The 23578-nt window shown below is 35.0% G+C and overlaps 1 protein-coding gene across 1 annotated transcript in view; it reads right to left on the reverse strand.

The window, feature by feature from the left end:
• The window catches only part of MIPOL1 (mirror-image polydactyly 1), a 181710-nt gene that overhangs the window by 110323 nt on the left and 47809 nt on the right, over window positions 1–23578 (reverse strand). Inside the window, exons 7-11 of the mRNA XM_053946718.1 lie at window positions 21162–21291; window positions 20129–20234; window positions 8712–8841; window positions 4897–4930; window positions 4467–4637 (exon numbers count right to left, since the gene is read on the reverse strand). Of these exons, the coding sequence (XP_053802693.1) occupies window positions 4467–4637; window positions 4897–4930; window positions 8712–8841; window positions 20129–20234; window positions 21162–21291 (571 nt within the window). The remainder of the gene's footprint in view (window positions 1–4466; window positions 4638–4896; window positions 4931–8711; window positions 8842–20128; window positions 20235–21161; window positions 21292–23578) is intronic.

The following is a 23578-nucleotide window of genomic DNA, read 5'->3' on the forward strand; positions in this document are numbered from 1 at the left end:
TCACCTCTGTCCCAAGAGTCATGAGGCATTGGAATTTCTCATCTGAGTATTCCCCAGTTAAGGGTCCAAGATCTGTAAACTTTCTTTTTCATTTGTATTTCTAGTTTTTATATTTCATATAGCTCTTGGGTTTACTACTTCAGTAAGAATTGTTCACTCCCATGCTGAGAATGCCTTAATGCTCTGTAAATCACAGGCAACACTACTTTCCTTTACACTACTTGGGGTAAAAGGAGGAAAATTGCTTAAGCAGAACGAAACCAAAAAAATAAAAGTTAGCAAGAAGCTGACTTGCTGTAAGCACAGACATTTATCAGTTATTAGTCATTAGTCGAAACTGATAATGATGGGAAGTCAAGCATAGTGCATCTCGTCATTGTTTTCAATGATGATAAAGTGCTGTCTGCTGCCAAACAGTGCCTCAAAATGGAGAAGGATTCTTTAACTTGCTTCAGATGAGCAACTGGGTGCCTGCCAATTTTTTACATGAACAGCCATAAGCATGTTCCTGCACAGCAGGATGTGGTCAAATTATTCAAAGCTGTAAAACCAGGTTTGCTTGCCAGTTATGCTGTTGCTTCAAGATCAGTGTACTAGAGATGATACTTTGCCAGCCATGAAACCACTGCTATTCCTTAATAGCAAATTATATATATCTTTAATATTTAAAACTCTATATAGAACTGACTGTTACCAATTAAAAAACTCCCACACTTACAGAATTAATTAGTACTGGAAACATATCAAACACACAATCTCCTAATCTCTTAATGAGCTTTAAAAAATCACTTCCTTCAAGCTGTACCAATCAAAAGGTCCCCTTTCTTGTCTAAACCAGAAGAAAAGTAATTGTAATGACTTAGTCAAGTCTTCAGCTGCCAGCCCTGTAATGATATTAACATTCCTGTCCACAAGGTGTGATGCAGCTAATAGGTGGCTGAGACACTGTACTGCATTGCCTCCTGCTGGAAACCACTTCTTTAGAGTATTTTATGAGGATCACACAATGTGACTATGCCATATGGAATCTCTACTAAGTCACTAACTGGATTACTCAAGCAAGAGAGATTTCTCAAGAAAGGTAAAAACTGTATTATGATCAACTGGACAAATAATTTTTTTTTCCTTGAATGGGTTAAGACAAAACTGAACGTTACAGACACAGAAATGATGTTTTATTTCTTTCAGAGGATCAGTCATAAAACACACTGAAGATCCTCAGTATCACACAATATCTGTTCACTAACAAACATATCTTAGCAAATACAACCAAACTGTTGAGTTTGTTTTTTTAAGGAGGTTGATACAGGAGAAGATGGATGTCAATGTTTAGTCATGCTTTAGTTGTTTGTTTATTATTCACTTGAAAATACATACTAAAAGTAGTATCAAATATTTGAGTTTATACCATGTCATTTGTTTTCACACATACAAAAAGTAGTTTGCATATTTGCTCAGCAATCTAGTGAAAGATCTGAGATTACATACACTTGCACAGCTCAATACAGTGATAGAAGTGCCTCAATCTGCTTCCTAGTAAGAAGAAATGCTCACACTGGAAATCTCAAAAAATACATAGAGGTTCTTGGATGTTACAGCCAGAAAAAACATTTTTACAGCCTTTCCAAGACATGGACAGTGCTCTTCATTTTTTGGAGAATAAAAGAATTATTCAAATAAAATCCAAACAGAAGAATCACAACTAGCTAATCATTGAGTATGCTGCTACTGCAGTCCAATTAAATGCAGCTCAGTAGTATAGCTACCAAAAAAAGCATGATGAAACTGAATTTAAAAGACTAGCTGGAAGTAATTCCAGTATTCCAGTATTTACTGGTCATAGGAAATGTATAGTTTATAGAATGTTCATTCTTTAGAAATGTACTTTATTCCTCACTTGAAATCAAAGCAATGTGTTTGAGCTGTGAAGATTTTTACATTATTGTTTCTTACTCAGAAAAATCGGGAATCCTGTGAGTTAATCCCCAAAAGCTAGACACTACTTATGTTCACTGTGCTCAATTGCCAAATGCCAGGATATTGTGAAGAAAATCACAGTGAAAAGTAATAGATGCAGCTTCACTAAACACAGTCAGTCCAAACTCTTGTTATTTTGTAGGTAGTTCTCTATCATTTGGAACCAGATATAGTGGTCACTCAAATGAAGTTGAGTGCTGTCTCCAGCACCATACAACAGCAACCAGGAACAAAGCAATACCATGTGTCATGAAACATTCAACCTACATTGCCCAGTGACCCCTGAACTTTACAAATGCATTTTCCAGGGGACAGCCACAGCATGCTAATGGTTTACTCTATTTCTGCTTCTTCTCAACCTGCTCTCAATTCCCCCCCTTCATATTTGATGTCACTTCTACAAAAAGAAAAAGATTTTAACTTGCATTCTTATGAATGCCTGAGGCAACCCCAGATCTAACTTCCAATAATTTGCATTTGTTATGCTAAGCATATACATCCCTTGAATTATATCTAGTCCCTTTGTGGTCTAATGTAGAATCCCTCTCCTATTGTTCTTGCTGTTAGCACTGTAATAACTACTGCTATTGCAATGTTAACAAAAGACTACTAATAATTCAAGTATGGTACGAATTCCCAAGGAATCATCAAGTGAGAAACACAGATTGAAAAGGTAGCTTCAATTCCAAGGACCTATTTTCTAGATTCAACAGTAACAGCTGTAAAAGCATCACATATTTGAACACACATGATGAATAGTTTTATTAATAACAATTAATTTAAAACAATGGTGGTATAAATGGCTAGTGATATCACAGTGCTACAGCTTAATATCAAATATTTACATCTTCATTTAGTGAGGATTTATTACTCTATTAATTTATTTTTTCAGCTGCAGTATCTAGCTAACATTACCTGTGCTTTTTGCTGATATGCCTAAAGATGGCTTTGCCAGTGGCGATAGTTGAGCCATTACTATCCAAAATTATTATCTTCATTACTTTTCAAGCTGATTAATTGGAAAATATTAGTCCTCAAACAAGCAGCTTAAAATCAATTGAATTAAAATGTGAATTGAAATGCCCAACAATGAAATTATTCTGACATTCATAGAAGTTTTACGGTCAAAGTATGCCTGAAAGTCCACTTCAACAAAGAATCAAAAACTGAAATAATGAAAACAAAAATATCAAGAGATCCTTCTCTTTTGCTGAAAGCTTTCCTGTTACAAGATGCTCACTTTTCGAATGCCCTATGCAAGAAGAAAGAACATAAACTTTTGGAAGGGCTGTTGGATGCTTCCCAGTAGCTGTGCTGGGAAATATCCCAGCAATAATTTTATAAAAGGAAAAAATAGACTGAGAAAGTAAAATGCAGATGGGGTTTTCACGGTTAAAGTAGGAAAGAATGCAAAAAAAATGACTGAAAAAGAGTGAAAATTACAGTGTTTGTAGAGGGGGCACTTTTATTAGAGGACTTCTCAATAGAACATAAATTCAATTAACATTATTGATATCATTAAAGATCACAAACCTGACTTTAAATCTAGTAGAAATTAGTTACAATTAGTGGGTCAACTTTGGTTACTTACATTAAAAATCAAAATTTTCAGTATTGGAAGAGTCAGATGAAATTTGTTGCCTGGCATAAGGAGCTTCATCCAGTCTAAGATCTTTTCTCAGGAGATATATTCCCTGCTTGGACTGTTCCTCCCTACAGCTTATTCCTATTGAGTTAAAATTCTGTTTAAAAATTGTGGGTAAAAAACGTAAACTCAAACCAAAGAAATGACAGAAAAACTCTTCCATGAGATGAGAAGAGCAAGCAAACTCTCTTTAGGTGAAGAGAATGAAGACAATTACTGTTCTCTCAAAATAGGAAATTGCAGGCAATGAGTGATCTGAGCAGAAAAAAGAACCCAGATTCTTTCAAGTCACGTAGTAGATGGGTAAGACTTTGAGAGTCAAGGACCACATGCTGATTTTTATCTCCTGAATGCAAAGCAACAAAGGGAGGAACTGCTTGCATTGTTGCATGTAGTACTGTTACCTTCCTTTAATGTATATTTTTGCTACACATAACCCTTTATAAATCCTTCTGTCCCAGTTACCTGTCATCCAATGCATTTCACCAATACAGCATACTGCAAAACTAAGCCATTAATAGCTTTTTAGATTGGTCAACTCACTGAAAACAATTTTGTTTTAAAAAGAAGACAGATAGTAATGAAGTGCAAAAAATACAAACATAACTTTTCTCAGAAAACACAGTGATGCCATTTTAATGGCCACTACTACCATGAAGAAAAAATTGATTAGTAATCAGACATTTACTACAAGGGCTCTCCTTTGAGATTTTCAAGAGAGAAAAGTAAACAAAATAATTTTCTTCCCCAAAAGTAAACCAGTCCCTGCCCCCCTCCAAGAAAAAAAGAAAGAAAAAAAAAAAGAAATTTTCTACTGAGTGATTATATACTTATAGAGACTTACTTGAGATAAAGCAGCATCCCGTTGTTCTATTACTGCATTCATTTCCTCAGCTATTATTTTCTTTTTACGTTCTTTGGTCCTGTGTATTCGGTTCAGAATTATAGCTCCATTCTTCAGTATATCTATCCCTGTGTCTGCATTGTTTATTCTGTTCAGTAATTCCTGTAATGTCTACCAACAGCATTATATGTTAGTCAGACATGAAGTTTTAATATATTTTATTTAATATAGGGTTTTAATTAATAGGCACATGTGAATTGTAAATTGACTGAGTGAAGTTATTGAATTTTCATATTGCAGCAAAGATGTACATTATTAGTGTGTCAATTCTTCTTTTTCCCACATCTTAGTTCTTGAAACCCACTCAATTGAACTTAAGCCTCTAAGATATAAGACTGACATCAAGAAATCTCCTCAGAGAATGGCTTACCATGTCATTTTCTTCAGGGTTAATATTTTCTAGCCTAGAAAAAAGGGACACAGAAAGCCTGATCAGTAGCATTTCCTTAGTGCAGCAAAATGAGTTCGCTTTTTAAATCTTTAGAACCTCAAGTAATTTCATTCTACTAGTCTTTAGAGTCAACCATGACACTGAACATATTAAAGTGCCACCTGCTCGACTCCATCTTTCAATAATGCTCCATATCTTCAGCACTGACTTCAGACTGTTAAGTTATTAATGTTTACTGCTATATATGACTACAAGGATCAATTGTTCATATGTGCTTAGATGAAAAAAGTTCCCCAGTGATAGAAATGACTGATGCTTTTATTTTATTTATTTCTGGGCTTACAACTTTTACATGCTGGATTTTTTTTTTTGTTTTGTTTTGTTTTGTTTTTACTGCACCCCAAATGAAACAGAGCATGACTTTTGTTGATAGAGTTTTTTTCATTTTTAAGTAATTCTTTTTCCACCTCTTTCTTCCAAAATGAGGGAAAAATCCCAAACCAGTTGAAGTAACTCTAAAAATATTTTGATTTTATATCTTGCATAAAATAGGAAGCTAAGCCAATTCTCTGCAAGGCCCTTATTTAATTCTGGAACAAACCTGCCTGCACTTTCCTCCCTTTCTATTTCAACAGAACATATATTGACCTGTCAAATACAAAGATGATATGAGGAATTTAGTTATACAGCATTGAATACTGGCTGTGTAAAAGTAGTAAGTGATAGCACAAAAATCTAATAAATGGGATAGTACACATTTTATTTTACCTAAGGTTAGTTAAATGGACAGAGATCTCTCTTCTGCAAAAATGAGCATATTAAAGTTACCTCATCACTCCACTGCTACTTACTTAATGGTGACTTCTACTAAAAGTAGCCTATGATATTTTAAGACAGATATAGTACTATTAAACATCTTCTACACAGCAACACTTCAGCAGTGCTGTGACAGGTACTGCTCCAAAGCCATGATTTTAGCTAAAACATGTTATAGAACACTTGACAGCACACTACCACATTTCCCATTAGTTTTTGCAGATAACAGTACATAAGGCATAATAAATCAACCAGTGTAGGAGTTTTTTAATTAAAAAGAAATATTTCAGAATATACTATCGGTGTATAACAGCTGTTGTATTTATATGGCATTCACAAGCAGTAACTACAACATATTCGGTCAGCACCAGAACTAAACAAAATATAGCAAAAGCTAACCTTTGCTGGGTTTGACTTGTATTCCTAAAGTAACACAAATAATAAAATAACAAACATAACAGTATTAATTATTATATTATTATAATAAATTCTCAGAGCTGGATCCTTGGTTTAGGTCCTGCTTTAAGATCCTGTTTAAGATCCTGCTTTAGGTTTTTACATTGTTCTAAGTACCACTTCATGTGGGACTTAAAAATGGATCTCCAGCTAGTTTGTATTCACAAGGAAAAGAACAGTATTTGTCAAAGTAAATTGGCAGGACTGACCCAGCTTCTCCAGAGGACTTCTACACTGCTAAAAGTGTGGGGTCAACAAAATCACCCAGCCAACCAATAGGCTGGGTAAGCAAGATACCTTAGGGAGAAATGGGAGTAGAAAAAAGAACATGATCTTCTGCCATAAGCATACTTTCAGCATATTACTGCTACAAGGGATCTATCTGTAGGTATACAAACACCTCCTTAGGTGACAATATTTTTTAAAAAGTAGCATCCACAGCTGTGTATTTGCCCTGTTAAGTGTCCCTGTGCTGTGCATAGACAATTAATAAAAACCTCATGATTTTAAATAGCAGTAACCAAGGATTCCTCCTCCCCCAGTTCTAAACACATTCTGATAACCTTACCCCTAGGGTCAACAGGGCAGAAAGAATTTTGGTTGTTACAGTTAAATAATGACAATAAACTGCATCAGTTGCTAATTTAAAGAAAGCATAAAAGCATTTGATACAGGTTGCAGGCTGTTCAATATTGCACTCTTGTCAAGTTCTCTGATTGGAGTAAGTCCAAAGCAGATGGAAAGAGGGACCTGTGCTCTAAAACTTGATAAGTGTGGCACAAGTAGCCAAAGTTCATTATAAAAACCCCAAAACTCTATGTTCTCCAAATCTGAGACAGGGAACTTGAACTTTTGAATAACCACCATAAGGAAGGAAGGAACTATCAAGGTTGGTAGTTAGAAAAGAAAGCTGATGTTCTCCATAGGGAAATCTCCTAAACCAGTTCTGAGACTGTGAACGGCATCAGGGTATCAGACCTCTCTACAAAGCATGGGAAAGAACACCCAAGTGGATGACAGCTACAATTGCTGTTCTCTAAATGATAGCAATAAAATGTAATAGCTTGGCTTCAAACTGTCAGTCAAAGGAGTTACTGGCTCTCCTGGGAACAAGTACTACTTTGGCATTACCAGTGTTTCCAGCACCTTCTGCAATGACATGCTTTTGGGGAAGGAGAATATGAGTTTCTTCTCTTTTCTCATACTTTTGCTTAGAACTAAGTCAGTTTTCAAGCACATGAGTGAAGCAGACAGAAGAGCTTGAAGGGAAAACAAGTGAAGGTGTTCTGAGGGATTCATGGCTGTCAAGAACTGCCACCCATGTGTCTATGGATTCCACTGCAGAAAAAGCAGTAATATGCCAGAAACCCAAGTCATTGACCAAGTCTGTTGACCAGAATAATTAATTTTCTGCATTACTTGAGTGCTTTAAGATCAAATATCTTGAGTTTATGTTAACTATTTATATACAAGATCATGTGATGTTGGAAGCCATACAAAACTTTCTTTAGTCTTGGAACATACAAGATTACTCTATTAACTTGCAAATTCTACAAACTATGTGCAGATTATTGAAATGAATTTATATAATATTCTCTGGTCTGAACTACAAAAATACCCAAAAGAAGATGACTGGTTTTCTGCTCGAAAGAGGACTGTTCTTAGTAGAATCAATTAATTAAAACATAATTGCCTGTCATTTAGTTAACTAACAACTGCACCTATTCAGTCTCCTGCCATGAAAAGCTTGTTTCTTTGTATTTCTCCTCATAGAAAAGTAAGAGAAATTTCTCAGCCACTCTAGTCTTTGTGGGACTACCTTTTGGGGACTAACAAAGATGATCACCAAGATCATCACAAATCAGATGGACAAGGATTGCATGGAGAAGCAAACTGTAACTTCAAAGCTGCCTGTATCTCAAGGGAGAAAGAAACCACTCTTGATAATTTTCTCCTGACTTCGTTCTGTTTAACATGAGATTGCCTATTTCTGTTGTGTTAAGATGTCATGCATAAAAATCTATGAACTATTAATTGTACTGTTATTACCTTACAAACTGCTCCTACACTAAAGATAGGGGAAAAAAACCATATATTTTTACTGTGTCACCCATATAATTAGTAGAAATTTTGCTGAAGGAAATGTCTAGTGGGCTTAAAGGCTTGATTGATTTCCTATATGTTGCAACTTTTGACTGACATTCCGGTACTCTGTGTCAAAAGATCCCTATAAAATGTCACATTCATCTTATTTCTCCCTCAATAAATCAATACTGAAGATTTTGATTATATTTTTAATTTTTGTGATCAAAATTATTCACCTTCTCTCAGTCTCCAGAGAAAAATACTGTTTTATAAAACAGCTAACAAATTAACCAATAACACAGTAAGATGAGCCCTAGTCTATTTTATTGCATGGATAATAATGTGCTAAGTTTTCCTATAACCACTGCTGAGCAGCTTATGACTGTCACAGACTGACACAACAGCCTTTTTACATGGTGCAGGAAATGTATACTTACTCTTTGAGAGACTCTTCTAAACGCTGGACTCGCAGAAATGCTTCATCTCTCTCTTCATTGGCTAACCTAAGCCTTGCCATGACAGCCTCATCACGTTCCCGTTGAGCAGAATAAACTTCTTCCACCAGAGCTGCAAAAGTGTGTTCAACAAACAAGCTTGACAGGGAAAAGCACTATTAGATGCACTTACGTTGGCCTTTGCCACCCCCTCTTAAAATCAACACTTCTCCAATGACCTTGGATTATTCTGCATAAGGTCTATATTGCCTCTTAGACACAACACTAAATTGTTGTTAATTGTTACAGTAAATACTTTAAGGTATTAAATAAAGCTATGTGTTTTCAAGTCACCCCTATAAAATTTAACAGGGAAAGAAAGTGATTTGCTGAGCATTCTGAATACTTGCTTAATGGAAAAGTAATTCTTAAAGCTCAGAATCATATAAGACACTAGCAAGTTTCTTCTAGGACACAGAGTTAAAAGTAATAATACATTAAAACTACTACCATTAGGCTGCTTCCTATCAGGATGGCACAGTGATATTAAAAATTCTAATATTTTTATAGTCTGTCTCTGGTATCACAAGAGTGGCACAGCTGGCATCTCTTCTTCTCTGCCAAGCCTTTACTTTATTGTGTAATATACTGTTATATTATCTGTTACAGCATACATGGACCTTGGAGCATTAGGTACCAATAAACTAAGATTTACTGTCTATCCTTAGGAGCAAACTAACACCTTCAAGTCATTCCTCATCCTGAGCTTACATTTTCTCCCTGTCTCTCCCCTGTCAATATGTCTAACACCATTTCTGGCACACTGCCAGAATCCTTACCTCGACCCTGCCTCCACTAAAATCTTTATTCATACTTTCATCATTTCCCTCTGCAATACTGCAAATCTCTCCTCACAGTCATCATAAAACTATGCATTCAAAATGTCTAGGGACTTTCAGGATGCTGTAAGACTGCTGTCACTCCAAGACTATACTCTCTCTCACTGGAACCTCAAAAAACTCAGTTGAGATCTGAAGGTTCCTGAATTCTCCATCCTCCTTGTCCCTTCTAGTCTGTCAAATGGGGGCATAGCCATAGTCTCCTAACACCGTACTATAGTGTTTTTCAAATTTTTATATTTATTTCTCAATAACCTTTTCCATTAAGGTATTGCTGCTGGGCTTCCTTATTCCCTTCAGAACTATCTGCTCCTCTCTCAACTACTGCTTAAGTCATTACGATCTCAAAGAAAGGCTTCTTCCCTCTTTACCTCCTCCCTTTCACTAAAAGCCTAGAGCTTTTGTCCCTCCATTCTTACCTAAATTGACATTAACTTTTTTGCCTTTATTTGTTATTTTACTTTTACTTCACCTCTGTACATTATTACACAAAAAACTTTAATAACATATAATGAAACATTATATTGTTCTTCACAGAATGAAACAATGGAAACACAGCAGCACATTCTTGTAGCAGCTATATTGCTGGCACAAAATACATTTTATCAGTGCCAAGAAAAAAGGAATCTTCTTGTCCTCAAGCTGGGGAGAAGACTGTCACTGAGGAGTAAGGAAGCATTTTTTGCAGGCCTAGCAAAAGGTTGCAGGTTAACAGCACATTACACAAAATCAGACAGGGAAAGGCTAAATGTTACTTGTGTATTGTAAATGTAGGTGAACTCGCTGGGAAGAAATGATGGTCTGACTCCAGTTCAGAAGGTTGAATGATTTCTTTATTATAACTATACTATAATACATTAATATACTATTTAAAGGAGATACTAAAATTCCATACTTACTTTTTTAACTACTATATCTAACTTACAACTCGTGACCCTCTCGCGAGAGTCCAGACACAGGTGGATTTGATTGGCCATCAAGCTCAAACAATTCTCACCAGAATCTAATCAAGCAATCACCCCAGGTAAACAATTCTCCAAACACATTCCATATGAAAAAAACAAGGAGCAGAAACAGAAATTGTTTTCTCTTTCTTCCCTCTGTGCTGCTCTACGAAAAAATCCAGAGAGAAGAATGTGCCTACCACACTTGTGAAAGTGCAGTCCCTCCCCTCAGAAAAAGTCTCCAGAGGAGTTACAAGTCTAGTCATAAGGTCAGAGCTGTAAGAAGTTGTGTCCCAACAACATCAAAGAAATTCAGCATCAGAAGCACAGATGTTGAAATGTATGCAAAAATTAACAAATACTGATTACATTCTCCTTAATCCAGAATAGTGTCTTTTTTCCCTTGAAGATCTATTTCACCTGTTTGCAACAAGAAAACTTTGCTTGATGTGGAAGGAAAAACTAAGACAGGAGTAAGGCAGCCGTAACACTGCATTTGCACTGGCTGGTATCCAGCAATATGTTTGTAGCACTTGCAGAGAAGGTATCTGATATCTGCAAAGGTAGATGGCTCAGCAAAGACAAGAAAAAAACGTAAGAGGTAACCGTGGCTGTACATTTCAGCTCACCAGACTTCCACTTCAATTGCTGAGATGTGTGATGGCAGGGAGACTAGTGCCAGAGCAGTGACTGCCTGGGTAAACTGCAGTGCAACTGCTGTGTCCTGACTGGATCTGGAATACACAAGCAGTTTGATTCTGTATGGTAATTATTACCTATATGTACCTAAATATATTTTTTGCTATGGTTTCTCCAGTAGATTATATCAGTTTATCTAGCATCATAACAGAGACACTTCGCAGAGAACCCTTTCCATAAAGCTGCAAGTGGAAACACTATGCAATTTTCACCTTGAAAACAACTGTTGCAATGAATTGAAAGTTGTCTAAAATAACTGAGGATTTGGCACCTATTACTATTCTGAGGTTAATTATCTTCCAGTTTAGCTAACTTCTTTTTGGCCTGTTCAAGTGCACCACTTCTGTCAGACCTTAGAACATCCTCACCTCAGATGAAACCCCACAATTTGTTGACTCCTGCAATGGATCTTGAATGTACTTGTGCACGTAGAGCAACTATCTTTTGGCATATCTAAGTCCCTCTCTGCATAAATATGGCCAATGGTAATAATGACTATGAAGGCTTTTAAAAAGCAGATTTTTGCTTCTTTGTCATTAAACCAAAGTAATGCACATGTAACAGTATGAAAGCATTCAGAAAAAGATATTTTTCAAGTTATTTAAGCATCTTGCTTATCTGAAATCTTACCACCCCTGACAGCAGCTCAGATACTAATTGCCTTTGAACAGTGAACCCTTCCCCCACACAAAACAGTCTTTTAACTATCAGCTATGAAAAGCAACTTTAGTTGAGCAACTCTTTCTTGTTGTTTTCTTATCCTTCCACTAAAGCAAAGCATTGGTGTAAATATCCCACTGACCAGATCCACAAACTGCATTAAAAAATATTTATAATCATTCTATATCAATTACAAGAGTCTGGCTTTTGGTTCTGTTTCTTAAAAGTATTATTGCAAGTCAATTGTTTAATACTAAAATAGGGAAAATGTAGAAAACCATGTAAGATGCTTGCATAGTAGTCTAAGTTTAAAAAGAAAAAGATACTTAGATATGGCATTTTAATACAACATAGCAATACTGACACTTCCAAAAGAAATTACTTCTTTTAAAAATACTTAAAGACCTCATCTAGATAATTTTAATGGTCTACAGAAGACTAAGTCACCTGATCTCTTCATCATCCAAAGCTGAATTTAGGTTTGATGTTTTTGTTACCCAATGGCTATACATTTCTGACTACTACTTAACATTTCATGAATTCCTTTTTTCCTACTGTAGGGAATATTATGGCAATCACGTGATTGCAGGTAGTCTGAACATTCTCCACTCACACTGAGCTATAGATGACTCACAAGCAGAAGTTCAGGACTGTAAGGACCACAGCATGCTTGAAATAAGTGAAATACATATACATTTAGGTCTCAATGCAGCAGCAAAGCAAAACATTTTGCGCCAGATCTAGGAAAATGAGTGATGTATGAGCTGTCCAGTTAGAGTCTATGAAGGAGTGTGAAAGAGTGGCATGAAATTCCTTCATATTAGAAAGAGTAAAAATTATCCAGATTATCATCCCTATGCTTCTTAAAAATGTGAGGTGAAACTGATCGAGAGTAACACCAAGTCATGCTTCTAAATTCCATTTAAGATATGACATATCCAGCAAAATACTAACTCCATACTGCCACACTGAAGTGGTGCCTGATCCAAAGAAAAAACAGACCCAGCTACTTTTCCACCAACTGCTCTGGTTGACATTACAAAATTTTCCTTGGAGACCTTCTGGCAGCATACCAACCACCCTTTCTGTCCTGAAGCCTGACCAAGAAGAAACACAAATTTGTACAGAATTCACATTTCAAGTAAGAAAATGACACACAGAAATTAAGTCTGAGTAGGCTGGTATTAAGCTATTAAATAATTTAACTCTTGAATGCCATTATATATATATGAATTGTGTAATTTACTAATTCATATATATATAATGGCATTCAAGAGTTAAAATATTTAAATCCCAGAGAACTGCATTAAGAAAAAAGGATTATTTTCCCATGCTCGCAAATATTGTAGTATATAAAAGTACAACACTACTGTTTAGTTGTATAAACTTTATTTTTTTTAATAATTGAATAACATCTTTCTCCTTGTAACTAAAACCCCTGCATACTCTAAAAGAGCTCTTTATTTTAAAAGAATCATTATGCTAAACTCATCAATTCTAAAACATTTTTAGTTTTTAGTAAAGAAAACAATTGTAAACAGAGAGCTTTTGTAAGGTAGATAGCTATTACAAAGTTCACTTAGAAAATCAATATAGCATTTTAGCTGGAATTTGCTCATTAAACACCCACAGCTCTAATGCAAATTATGATGGAATGAATAAAGCAAATACATATGCTTCTTTCTTTTTATTAAATGTAAAATCTACTGTTAATTGCATCTGGTATGTCATATAAACTTTTCTCCTTAACTATTAAATGGAAGCTTTTACAAAAGTCATTAGAGATTCTCTTTCTTTGACTTGTATAAATTTCAATATTTGTTCAGTAAAGGTTCACAGCAGTTAAATTACATTAACAAATATTATTAGCTACTATGTAAGCCAACTAAGTAAAATACTTATATTGCAGGTAAAACAAATCAATGGGTGTTTACAATAATATTTGGATATGTCCATTTTTAAACAAGCTTATCAAATATCATGTAATTCTTAGTCAAATGAGAGAGACTCAAAGTAGATTTTTTTATCCCAAATACTCAAATTTGTTTAGTAAGCTAATTGTTTTCTAATATGGGCAAAAGTAAATATGAAGAAGATGAACCATACCAAGTATGAGTTTACTGAGTCAAAGCAGTGTACATATTTTCTTAGTTGAACCTGATTCTTTTGGCAAACTTATCTCCTATACTTTTTAAACCACCTTTAAAACAGCAGTACTGAGAAGGTGTGCTGGAAATCATTCTAGTTTAAACAGTGTTTCATGATTTTCCAAACATGGAACTTTGAGGGAAGCAAGGAAAGCATGACTCCAGGATAAAAGTCTGTTTGCTTATTTCCTAGAGGTCATCCGTGTAAATAAACTGAGTAAGAGAAGGAAAAGACGAAAATGTTGGGACTAAAAACATTTATGGCAGCTAAAATCACTTCACATTACTCATTAAAAAAAAGTAAAATTAGAATACAGGCCAAATCTTCTCATAGTGATATGAGATCACTATCCACAGCCCTACCGTATTTCAGAAGATACAGTAAATACTATAATACTACCACAACTGATTTTCAATATAAGTAATTTTTACAGTTATATTAAATTTTATTTAACCCTATGGATATATGCTTGTTCTCCTTACAGAAATACAAATGTGTTTGTCACTCACTCAAATTAAAAATCAAAATCCTTTGAGATTTCCTTCTACTAAATTTAATGACTGTGCTCACAACTCCTAAATAAGTCACTCTTATCATAGCCAAATTAAGAAAAAAACCCTGCGTTGCCATGAAAGCCTTTAAAATGTGTCATTAATTGGTCTCTGCTTATACATGTTACAAAATGCAGATAATCCCTAGAAATGTTCAAATTCTAAAGCACTTGCAGAGTTCTTATTCGGGTTAATGGCAAACTATCAGGAGCTCCAGGGCTCACTGTCAACTTAAAAATAGTGCTGACATGTTCTATTACGAAACAGACAACTTAAGTTCCCAGCTCTTTTTTGAAAGCTGCCATTCATTTACTTTCAGTTATGACGTACAACTGAAAAAATAAAAGTAAAATAGTGATAAGAAGATCATAGGAAAAAATACTTAAGAGTTTTCACCAGTCTGTACCAGGAGTTATAGACTAAAAGTAATTTACACCTAAATGTGACTTTACAGATAAAGCAATCTGAACAAACACTGATAGAACACACTGACTTCTTTATTGCTTTGTGTTGGTTGTATGTATTTAGTGCACAGCATTCATCTGCTCCTACATTTCCAGTGCTATAAAAAGAGAGTTCTTAATAAAAGGCTAAAGTTGCTTAGTGGCAGCTCTGCATAGGGTTTTCTTTATGTACTCAGATCACAATTCAATTAAAAAAAATAAAGTAGAAAAGAATAGGAGAGAGTATTATACACAGACCCCAAGGCAGTTCTTGTGAAAGCCAATCCCTGTACAATACTTAAGCCTCTGCCTCTAACACACTAAACACAGCTGACTTCAAAATTCAAACCATAATGCTGTTATATTTTTTTCTTCAATGGATAATTGCTGACACCTGAATATTTACTTTTAGGGGGAAAATATAAACATTGCATTAAGGCTTGCAAGTTATAATTTGTCATGTTAAAGGAAAGTTTTGTAATGTCCCAAGAAGTCGATCACTGGCAGACCTTTTTATTCCTGAATAAAACCCAATTCTTTATGCTCATCTAGCACTTGTGTGGAAGAAAGGACAGACTACTCATAAAAAATGCAGAAGAATCTGGCTTGCTTCTTACATACAAACTCCACCGATAAATAGCTTATTAATTGACATTTTAATCTATGCCAACTCATCATATATTGTACTTCAAAGAGCTGTATGCAACTTTTTGACAATCAACAATTCTGACAATCTGAAGGTAAAATCACATTGTTTCAAATTAAGCTGTTAAAAATTAAACCAAGAATTTCTCAGTCACAATGCCTCCACCTTGGGGTTATTTTCTGTTCTTTAGATGGATTGTCTACCTTCCCATACAGAAGATTCAAATCCTGCAGCTATTTTCAAAATTGTGTTATTTATCAGGAAATATTTTGGAAAGATATTCAGGAAATAGTATTCATAATGAAGCATTTAATAGGACAAACCCCCTAAGAGTTATATGGACGAAATATATAAATAAATTATGCACAGAAAACTGGTTTAGGGAAGTATATGCATTATGTTCTTAAACTGTAAAATATCTTTCATATTTAGGTTTATAAACATGAGAGTTGGGAACTACTGAGTTCTTTTGGCTAAAGCCCAATATTGGCCTTATTTCAGTTTAATTGGAAGAGGATCTTGAATTCATCTTCTCCATGAGATATCAGGAACCTGGATTTCTGTTTGTACCAAAGGTTAATAAGAAATGTGTCTGCAAAAGTCAAACAGCATTAAATACCAAAAACTGATTATTATTCTGCAGGAGTTGTTCTGTCATTCATAATCTCTCCATGCTCCAACCTTCCACAGCTAATCTTTAATGGATGACATGCAGGAAAGAAAAATAACATCTAAAAAGGGACTCTAAAGTGAGCTTTGAAGAAATGGAAAATACTTAACTTCTGTACTGAAAGTTATTGCCACCCAAAGTTTATTACTGGCAAGATTACTTATTTCCTCTCACTTTATGGATATTAAATCAAATTAACTCTAAGCTAACACCCACTTGGATATTTGTTTTTACTTTTGCTATTAAATCTATTGCATATGCATATTCAGTAATTATTTTTCAAGTTAATTTAGAAAACTTCAAATAATGTACATTAATATTTCCACACCATATTCAAGAATTCCAAAATACCACATATGTATATTCACAACATTTTCATAAAAACAGACCCAAAATAGGGACCTCATTGTAGGTATATTGCTTTAGTTTCCAGGAGACTGGAAGTTGTATGATATACACCACCATGTTAGAAGTACTGCTTTCTTCTTTTTCCACACTGTATTTTCTATCATTACCTTGGTCTTTCAGAGAGCATCTAAAGAATGATGGTACAGTTTTCAGGCATTAAAAATGGTGTGAAACCCCTAACAGGGCTGCATTCAATCCTGCTGAGCTGATGTTGATTTAAGAAAGTATTACACTTTGGTAACATTATTATTAAGATACTGGCATGAAAAAAAAAACCAACTCATGGAATAGCTGTTGCTACAGAAAGATATAAGGACAAATATTTTTATTATATTTTCGTTCAGAATTATTCTTAGGCTCAGTATATACTCTCATAGCAACAAAAATATTCCAAGAGCTCTGGTTCTGATGCCAACTATGGTATATCTTGCTGCAGTAATGGCACTGTGAGAATAGGGCTTTGATATTTTTTCCAGTCTAGAGAAGTTACCACTAGGCTCTATAACTCTCCCTTACACTCAACCACCTCCTTCCTCTAGAAGTTCATATATATAACCCTGCTTAATTCTTCCATTAGGAAAAAATGAAGTCACTACATCCACCCAAAGTGAGATCTGTTCTCTCAGCTAGTTGTTTTGAAGACTTACTCCTTTGCAATGCTTCCATCTTGATTTTCCAGTCTGTCCTGGGAAGATGTATGCTCCTTCCCCTTTCCACTCCCACAGGTGGCACCCATTCTCCTTCTGTTCAACATATGAAAGTTCTGCACACCCAAATTTCAGATCTGGCTATTCTTCATACCCGTGCTGTTCCCTTTTTTGCTTACACTATCTTGGTGTCTGATCTTTTACCATGTGCACTTCCCTGGGTTTTCCTGATGTTGCCTCCACCTCTGTTCTTCTTCATAACAGGGAGTGAAACTAACAATACCTTCTGACATCGGGTCAGAATGACACAAAATCCAGCAGAAGAATAATGAATAAACTGCAGGAATCTGTGGTAACTAGGTCCATCAGAAACAATAATCTCTAATGCTTAAAAGTCTGAAATCACAATCTTTGGATTATTTGTTTCTGTAGACTGTTGTAGCTTAATTTCAAAATACCCTTTGTCTTCACTTTTCAATTCTTTCCATGGGGCTTGTTTAGGTAAAACCTACCAATTAGAGGGTTACCTCTTAAAACAGAATTCTAATATTCCTCAAAGTAGATTACACTTTTATGATGTACCTTTCTTATGTTCTTTACAATATAATTTTGTGGAGTCACTTACTTATCATAAAGTCAGTACTAAGTAATAATAAAAATGCAAACACCCATATTTACAAGCTTCACTATACCATGTGTTACACACTGCAGTAATTAAACATTAACTAGTAACCTGAAATCACAGCAGCATGTGTTCTCCCTTCCTCAAAGAACTTAATGCAGGGGGTTAAGTTTTTCCTTGAACACACCGTCTGTTCTTTATTAGGTTCTGCTTGTCCATTAGAACTCTCCCCAAGGCTTTTATGAGAGAGACACACATAGGCTTCCACAAATCCAGTTTGGCTCACATAATTCCAGATTTTAAACCATTTATCCAAATTTGGTAACATTCTTAGAACTGTAAGACAGGAAGCAAAAAAAACTGTGAAATATTAACGATGCTTCCTTTTGGCAAACAGTTTAAGTAGTAAGGAGCCTCTTACCCTCTCTCTTCAGCATTTAAAGGATTTTATACTTCCTGTACTCATAAAAGGAGAAAAAAAAAAGTTATTTTTTAAAGGTCATTGTTATTACACTATGTAGCTCTCTTTAAAATTTGAGGTTCTTCCTTTTAAAACAGAATAAGCATGTTAAATTATTATACCCATATTCATGTCATTCTGTTTTGAAGAGAAAAATATACTTAGGACATCAATAGAAAGTTTAAGCAGTAGTGTAGGAAAACAACAATTTCAACAATTTCCTAACAAGTATTTCAACTGTATCCATAAAAATGAAACTATCTGTGTTTTTGACACACCTTTCTTTCCAGGTTTTAATGAGCAATAAACACCTATACCAAAGAGAATCAAGTACAGAGGTAAACTACTGGGCAAATATCCAGGAACAAGCACAAACCTTCATATTCAAGCCAAACAATCTACATTAGCTTTTGGCTGGTGGATATAATAATGACACATAGAGCAGATTTTTCTTTCTTCTGGAAATAAAGCAAGCAGTTATGTGAAATTAAATAAGAATAAAAATCATGCCTGTATTTCATTTTGTTCCTAAGATGTTGATTAGATTTGACTTTCCCTTCCCCTACAACAGAAAATCTAGGAACTTTCTTTTCCATCTATAATATTCACACTATACCATAGTCTCAGGAGTTTTTTATTAGATGGCATTTCAGCCATCTGTTTTTCAGTTAGAGAGTTTATCATCTGCTCCATTTTCCTGAAGACAGTTACTCCTCCCTTTAATACAAATATTTTGGGGATAGCTATTAGTACTATTAATACTCTATGAAGTGCATGTGATCTATGAGGAAACAAGTTTACCAAGCTTACACTTTCTTTCTTAACAAATGATACAATGAATTTATAAAAGCACCCCCATTAATATTTTTTAAACATCTTCATGAAATCCTGAGAGTATTTTTCATCTACTGGGTACACTGTATATACAGTCACTTTTCAATAATAAGAAAGCCCAGCTCCATTGCATTAGCAGTTTCCACAAGCATAGAGTACAAACTGTCTCCATGCTTGTATGTCTATCCAAAGAACAATTAACAACAAATAAAAGCACATGTTCACTTTCAGCTATAAACTTAAAAACCTTTCCTTCTGAGAATTCATATAAACTTCATTCACTGGATATATGCCATCATCTGACAAAAATTCATTTTAACTACCAAAAGAGCAGATTTTTCAAGAACAGCGCAGGTCCCTGGTTGAGGTGAATGTGAGACTATCTCCAAACACGGAGAGGGGGTAGTATTGCTCTGAACCAGCTAAAACAATAAGTGGTATTTGAACTGCTGGTTGAAAGGTAGAGGCACTGGTAATCATTATTTCCCCTTGTTTGTTCAGGACCTTCCAACAAAACAAACAACCTTTTTGTGATTGGATTGACATGGTGTTAACAATGCATTTAATGCCCAAATCAGTATGAATACAGGTAAAGCTCCTACTAATACCAGTACCAGGATGTTAAAGCCATCTATTTTCTAAGCAACTCTAAACAGCCACACATAAAAAAAAAAGTCAAATCTTCCCTCCTTTAGCAAATAAAGCTAACATTCACTAGGCCACGTCATATAGCAACCACGGGTACTGTATGAGCCATACAGCCATCTGTTAAACGCTTGCCTACTGTACCTGCAATCCTTTCTGCAATCTTAGCTTCTGTAGCTCTGTCTTGCAATTCTAAGTCCAGTTTCATTGTCTTCAGCTCCTTGTCCTTTTCAGCCAGCTTATCTTGAAGCTGAATTGAACAAATGTACAGTACGATTCTTATCTGGCTGAAACTGTCAACAAGTAATTCAACCACAATAAAATTGTAAACAACGATTTCTCACCCCAAAATACAGACACTAAGCATTAAAACAGAAGTTCAATTCATTATATTTATTTGTTTAAAGAACAAATGTTAAGAATATATTTTTTAACATCTGGACTATCTTGCTTTGTGAGACAAGTAGCAATGCATATGCCATTGTTTTTATTTGGGATTCTCTTCCTCAGGTATCACCAGCTGTAGTCCTTCTTGCTAAGGAAGTTCAGAATTGCATGGAATACAACGTAGGTGGTTGCAGGAATAGCCTGTTTCCTACCAAGATACAGACATCACAGTCTGAAAAGACTAGTGTAAATGCATATTTTTTCACATTCTTCATCAGATGGAAGATTGGTATTCTTTCACATATAAAGTTCTTTCTTTTAAAGGATATTCACTAAATTTCTTGGACAGATATCTGAGTTTGAATATTCAATGACACTTCATGGAAAGACTAGAGACTGTTAGGTTCTTTAGGCATATGCAACCACAGCTAACACTAGAAGCAATGCAGTGTTCAAGGCAGATGGAATTTTCTCCCCTTCGATAAAGCCAAGTTATCAGGGCACAATAATTGGATTCTACTCATGAAATCCTGGTCTAGTCTTTGGTCTTCATTGGTTTTCATGCAGGGTGCAAGAATCTATGTCATTGATCAAAAAAGTCAGAGGGTTTTTTTTTTTAATTCCAGAGAAATAGTTGTTAAACAGATACTAAGAATCCAAAATGACAGGAAGCTCGTGATTGGTGCACTAAAATAAATAACAAAACTAAATCAAGCACAATTCAAAATGCATGTTTTGCAAGGCATTTATAAAAAAGCAAATATTGGTATCTTGAATATCTCAATTGTACCTTTCTATTTTTGGCCCTCAGAGTGTCCAGTTCTTTTAAAAGGAATGCAGTTTCTGTTCTTCCACCTAAATCTTCAGCATCATTCCATGAGGACATAAATTCAGGGAGTATCCTGTTATCAATTACACTGCTGTATTTTGGAAGTGAAAAAAAAAAAGAAAAATAATTTAAAAACCAGCTGTTGTTCTACCCCTCTGAAACAAAATGCACAGAAATAAATTATCAAAACTTGTTAATAAACTTGTTAACCACTGCAAATGTATTAAATAGTCAGAAAAAATAGATGCTCTTCTACCACTTCTTAAAGCTGTAATTCTGAAACGAATCTGTAAATCTGGAATAGTAAATAAATATCCAACAGTACTAAGGCAAAAAACAGATGAATATAAATGGGATATGAAGCTTATAAGCAGGAAATGCTTAAGGAAAGCAAATACTAAAATTCATTGCCTGACAGAAAGAAAAAAAGTAATAAAACATTTGGGGATCAAAGTGATGCTCACGTTTAAGCAAACCAAATTTTTTTGTAGGATGATTTCACAGGAAGTGAATATGAGAATATCTGTAAAAAAAGATCTAGGAATTAATCTTGAAGAAATCTCTAAAATTATGATATGATTCTAACTATTACAACTGACAACCAGAATTCCATACTGCATGCCACCTGGAGTTTTAAAATAACTTACTAGCCATAGACAACTTAAAATAAGACAAGATTCAATGGCCAGAAAAATTCTGTCTCAAAGTAAGACTTCCACAAAACTTCTTGGGTATCCATTGTTACTCACAGATCACTCAGATATCACTTGTAACATGGCAGCAAAATTAGTAAATGAATGATTAGAAAGGGAAGTAGCAAATTTTTAACATTTGCTTTCCTTAAGCATTTTCTGGTTATACACTTCTTAGCTAATAACTGATAAGAAGTAGCCACAGAAAAGCTATACCTTCTGAACTCTTACTTCCAGTGTAGACATTACTTTATATGTAATTCACATCCTAGAAAGATAAAGAAAGCTATCTATTGCTCCAAAGAGTCCTTCTCTTAGGCAGACACTTGTCTGTACTCAGCCACCCTTTTTTCACCTGCTTCCACTGTATTTATTTTCTCTTCCCTTCTCCTTAAAACTAAAAAGACAAATCACATTGACAGTACACCAGGACCACCATCTAAAACACAAATCAACACTGACTTAACATTTCCTTTGTTTTTCTAGATCAAGAAATGTTAACATATATTCTAATTGCAATCTATTTGGGCAAAGACAGGTTCTGGCATATAGCTTTGGGATCCTACATATAACATACTTGGAGCTGAGATGGTTCAACATGATCACTGTGGGAGGTTAATCTTAGTGTTCCAGACAAGCCTGATTGCCAGTAGGAGTGGCGCTGGTGAAAGGTGAAATGAACAATATTTGGGTGACTCTGTGCTGGGCTGTACCTAAGCACTCTGGATTATACTTGGCATTTAGTGCAGGATGCATTGCCCTTACAGCAAATCTCAGTGGCTAATGCAAAAATGCAAAAAGGAAAATGAAAAAGTGTTAAGGACTGGGATTGGCCCAAACAGGGCACTGTTAGATCATAATGAAGATAGCAAAACTGGGTGTAGAATCTGCTAGACAGGTGAGGAATTAGTGTATTTTTCAGAAGTATGTAATAGGGTTTTGCAGCCTTGGTGCCATTTTCAAAAACAACTCTGACGCTCTCAGTTAAAAATTGGTATTCAGACTGCCTAAGTCACTCAAAACTGGTAACATGTTCCCTAACCAGCTGGCTACTCAAAGGTATAACTAGCCAGCTACTTATACCTTTGTACATTGTGCCACATATAGAATGCGTGTTTATATTTCTTAAGACTGCTATAGAGGGCCACTGCTGAGTAAAAACACTAGTGACAAGAAATGACCAAAATTAATGACACAATAAAATCTTCAGAGTCTATATTAAACTTTTCAACCATATTAGCCAGTCCTCAGATTCCTGTCACAGACTGCTACAAGGTATTCTCATCTTCACCCTCCCAGCTTCATTTATACTTCACCCTGCTTTATTCCTGCTTCCTACTCACTCATCACATTTCAGGTTTTGTTGTGCAAAGACGCAGATACTACTAGGTTTTCAAGATCTGTTTTTATTCTGTTCAGCATGCATTTTCAAAATTCTCTGTAGAGATCCCAGTCATTGAAATACCCACAATGTGTGATATAAATCATTGCCATGATCATATTTTCTATGAGTGCTAGAGAATACAGAGGTGAAATCCTACATTCCACAAGGGAAGAAGGGCAGATAAGTGAGTCTAAGTAAAAAGCTTACTGATTGCCATGTGGGAAGCAAATTTCCCTATATTTATTCAAAAAAACATGTGTATATTGTCAATAATTTGAATCTAGAAAAACTCTATAGAGGTA

This window comes from Vidua chalybeata, chromosome 6, assembly GCF_026979565.1.
Source record: "Vidua chalybeata isolate OUT-0048 chromosome 6, bVidCha1 merged haplotype, whole genome shotgun sequence".
In the NCBI taxonomy this organism is placed as follows: domain Eukaryota; kingdom Metazoa; phylum Chordata; class Aves; order Passeriformes; family Viduidae; genus Vidua; species Vidua chalybeata.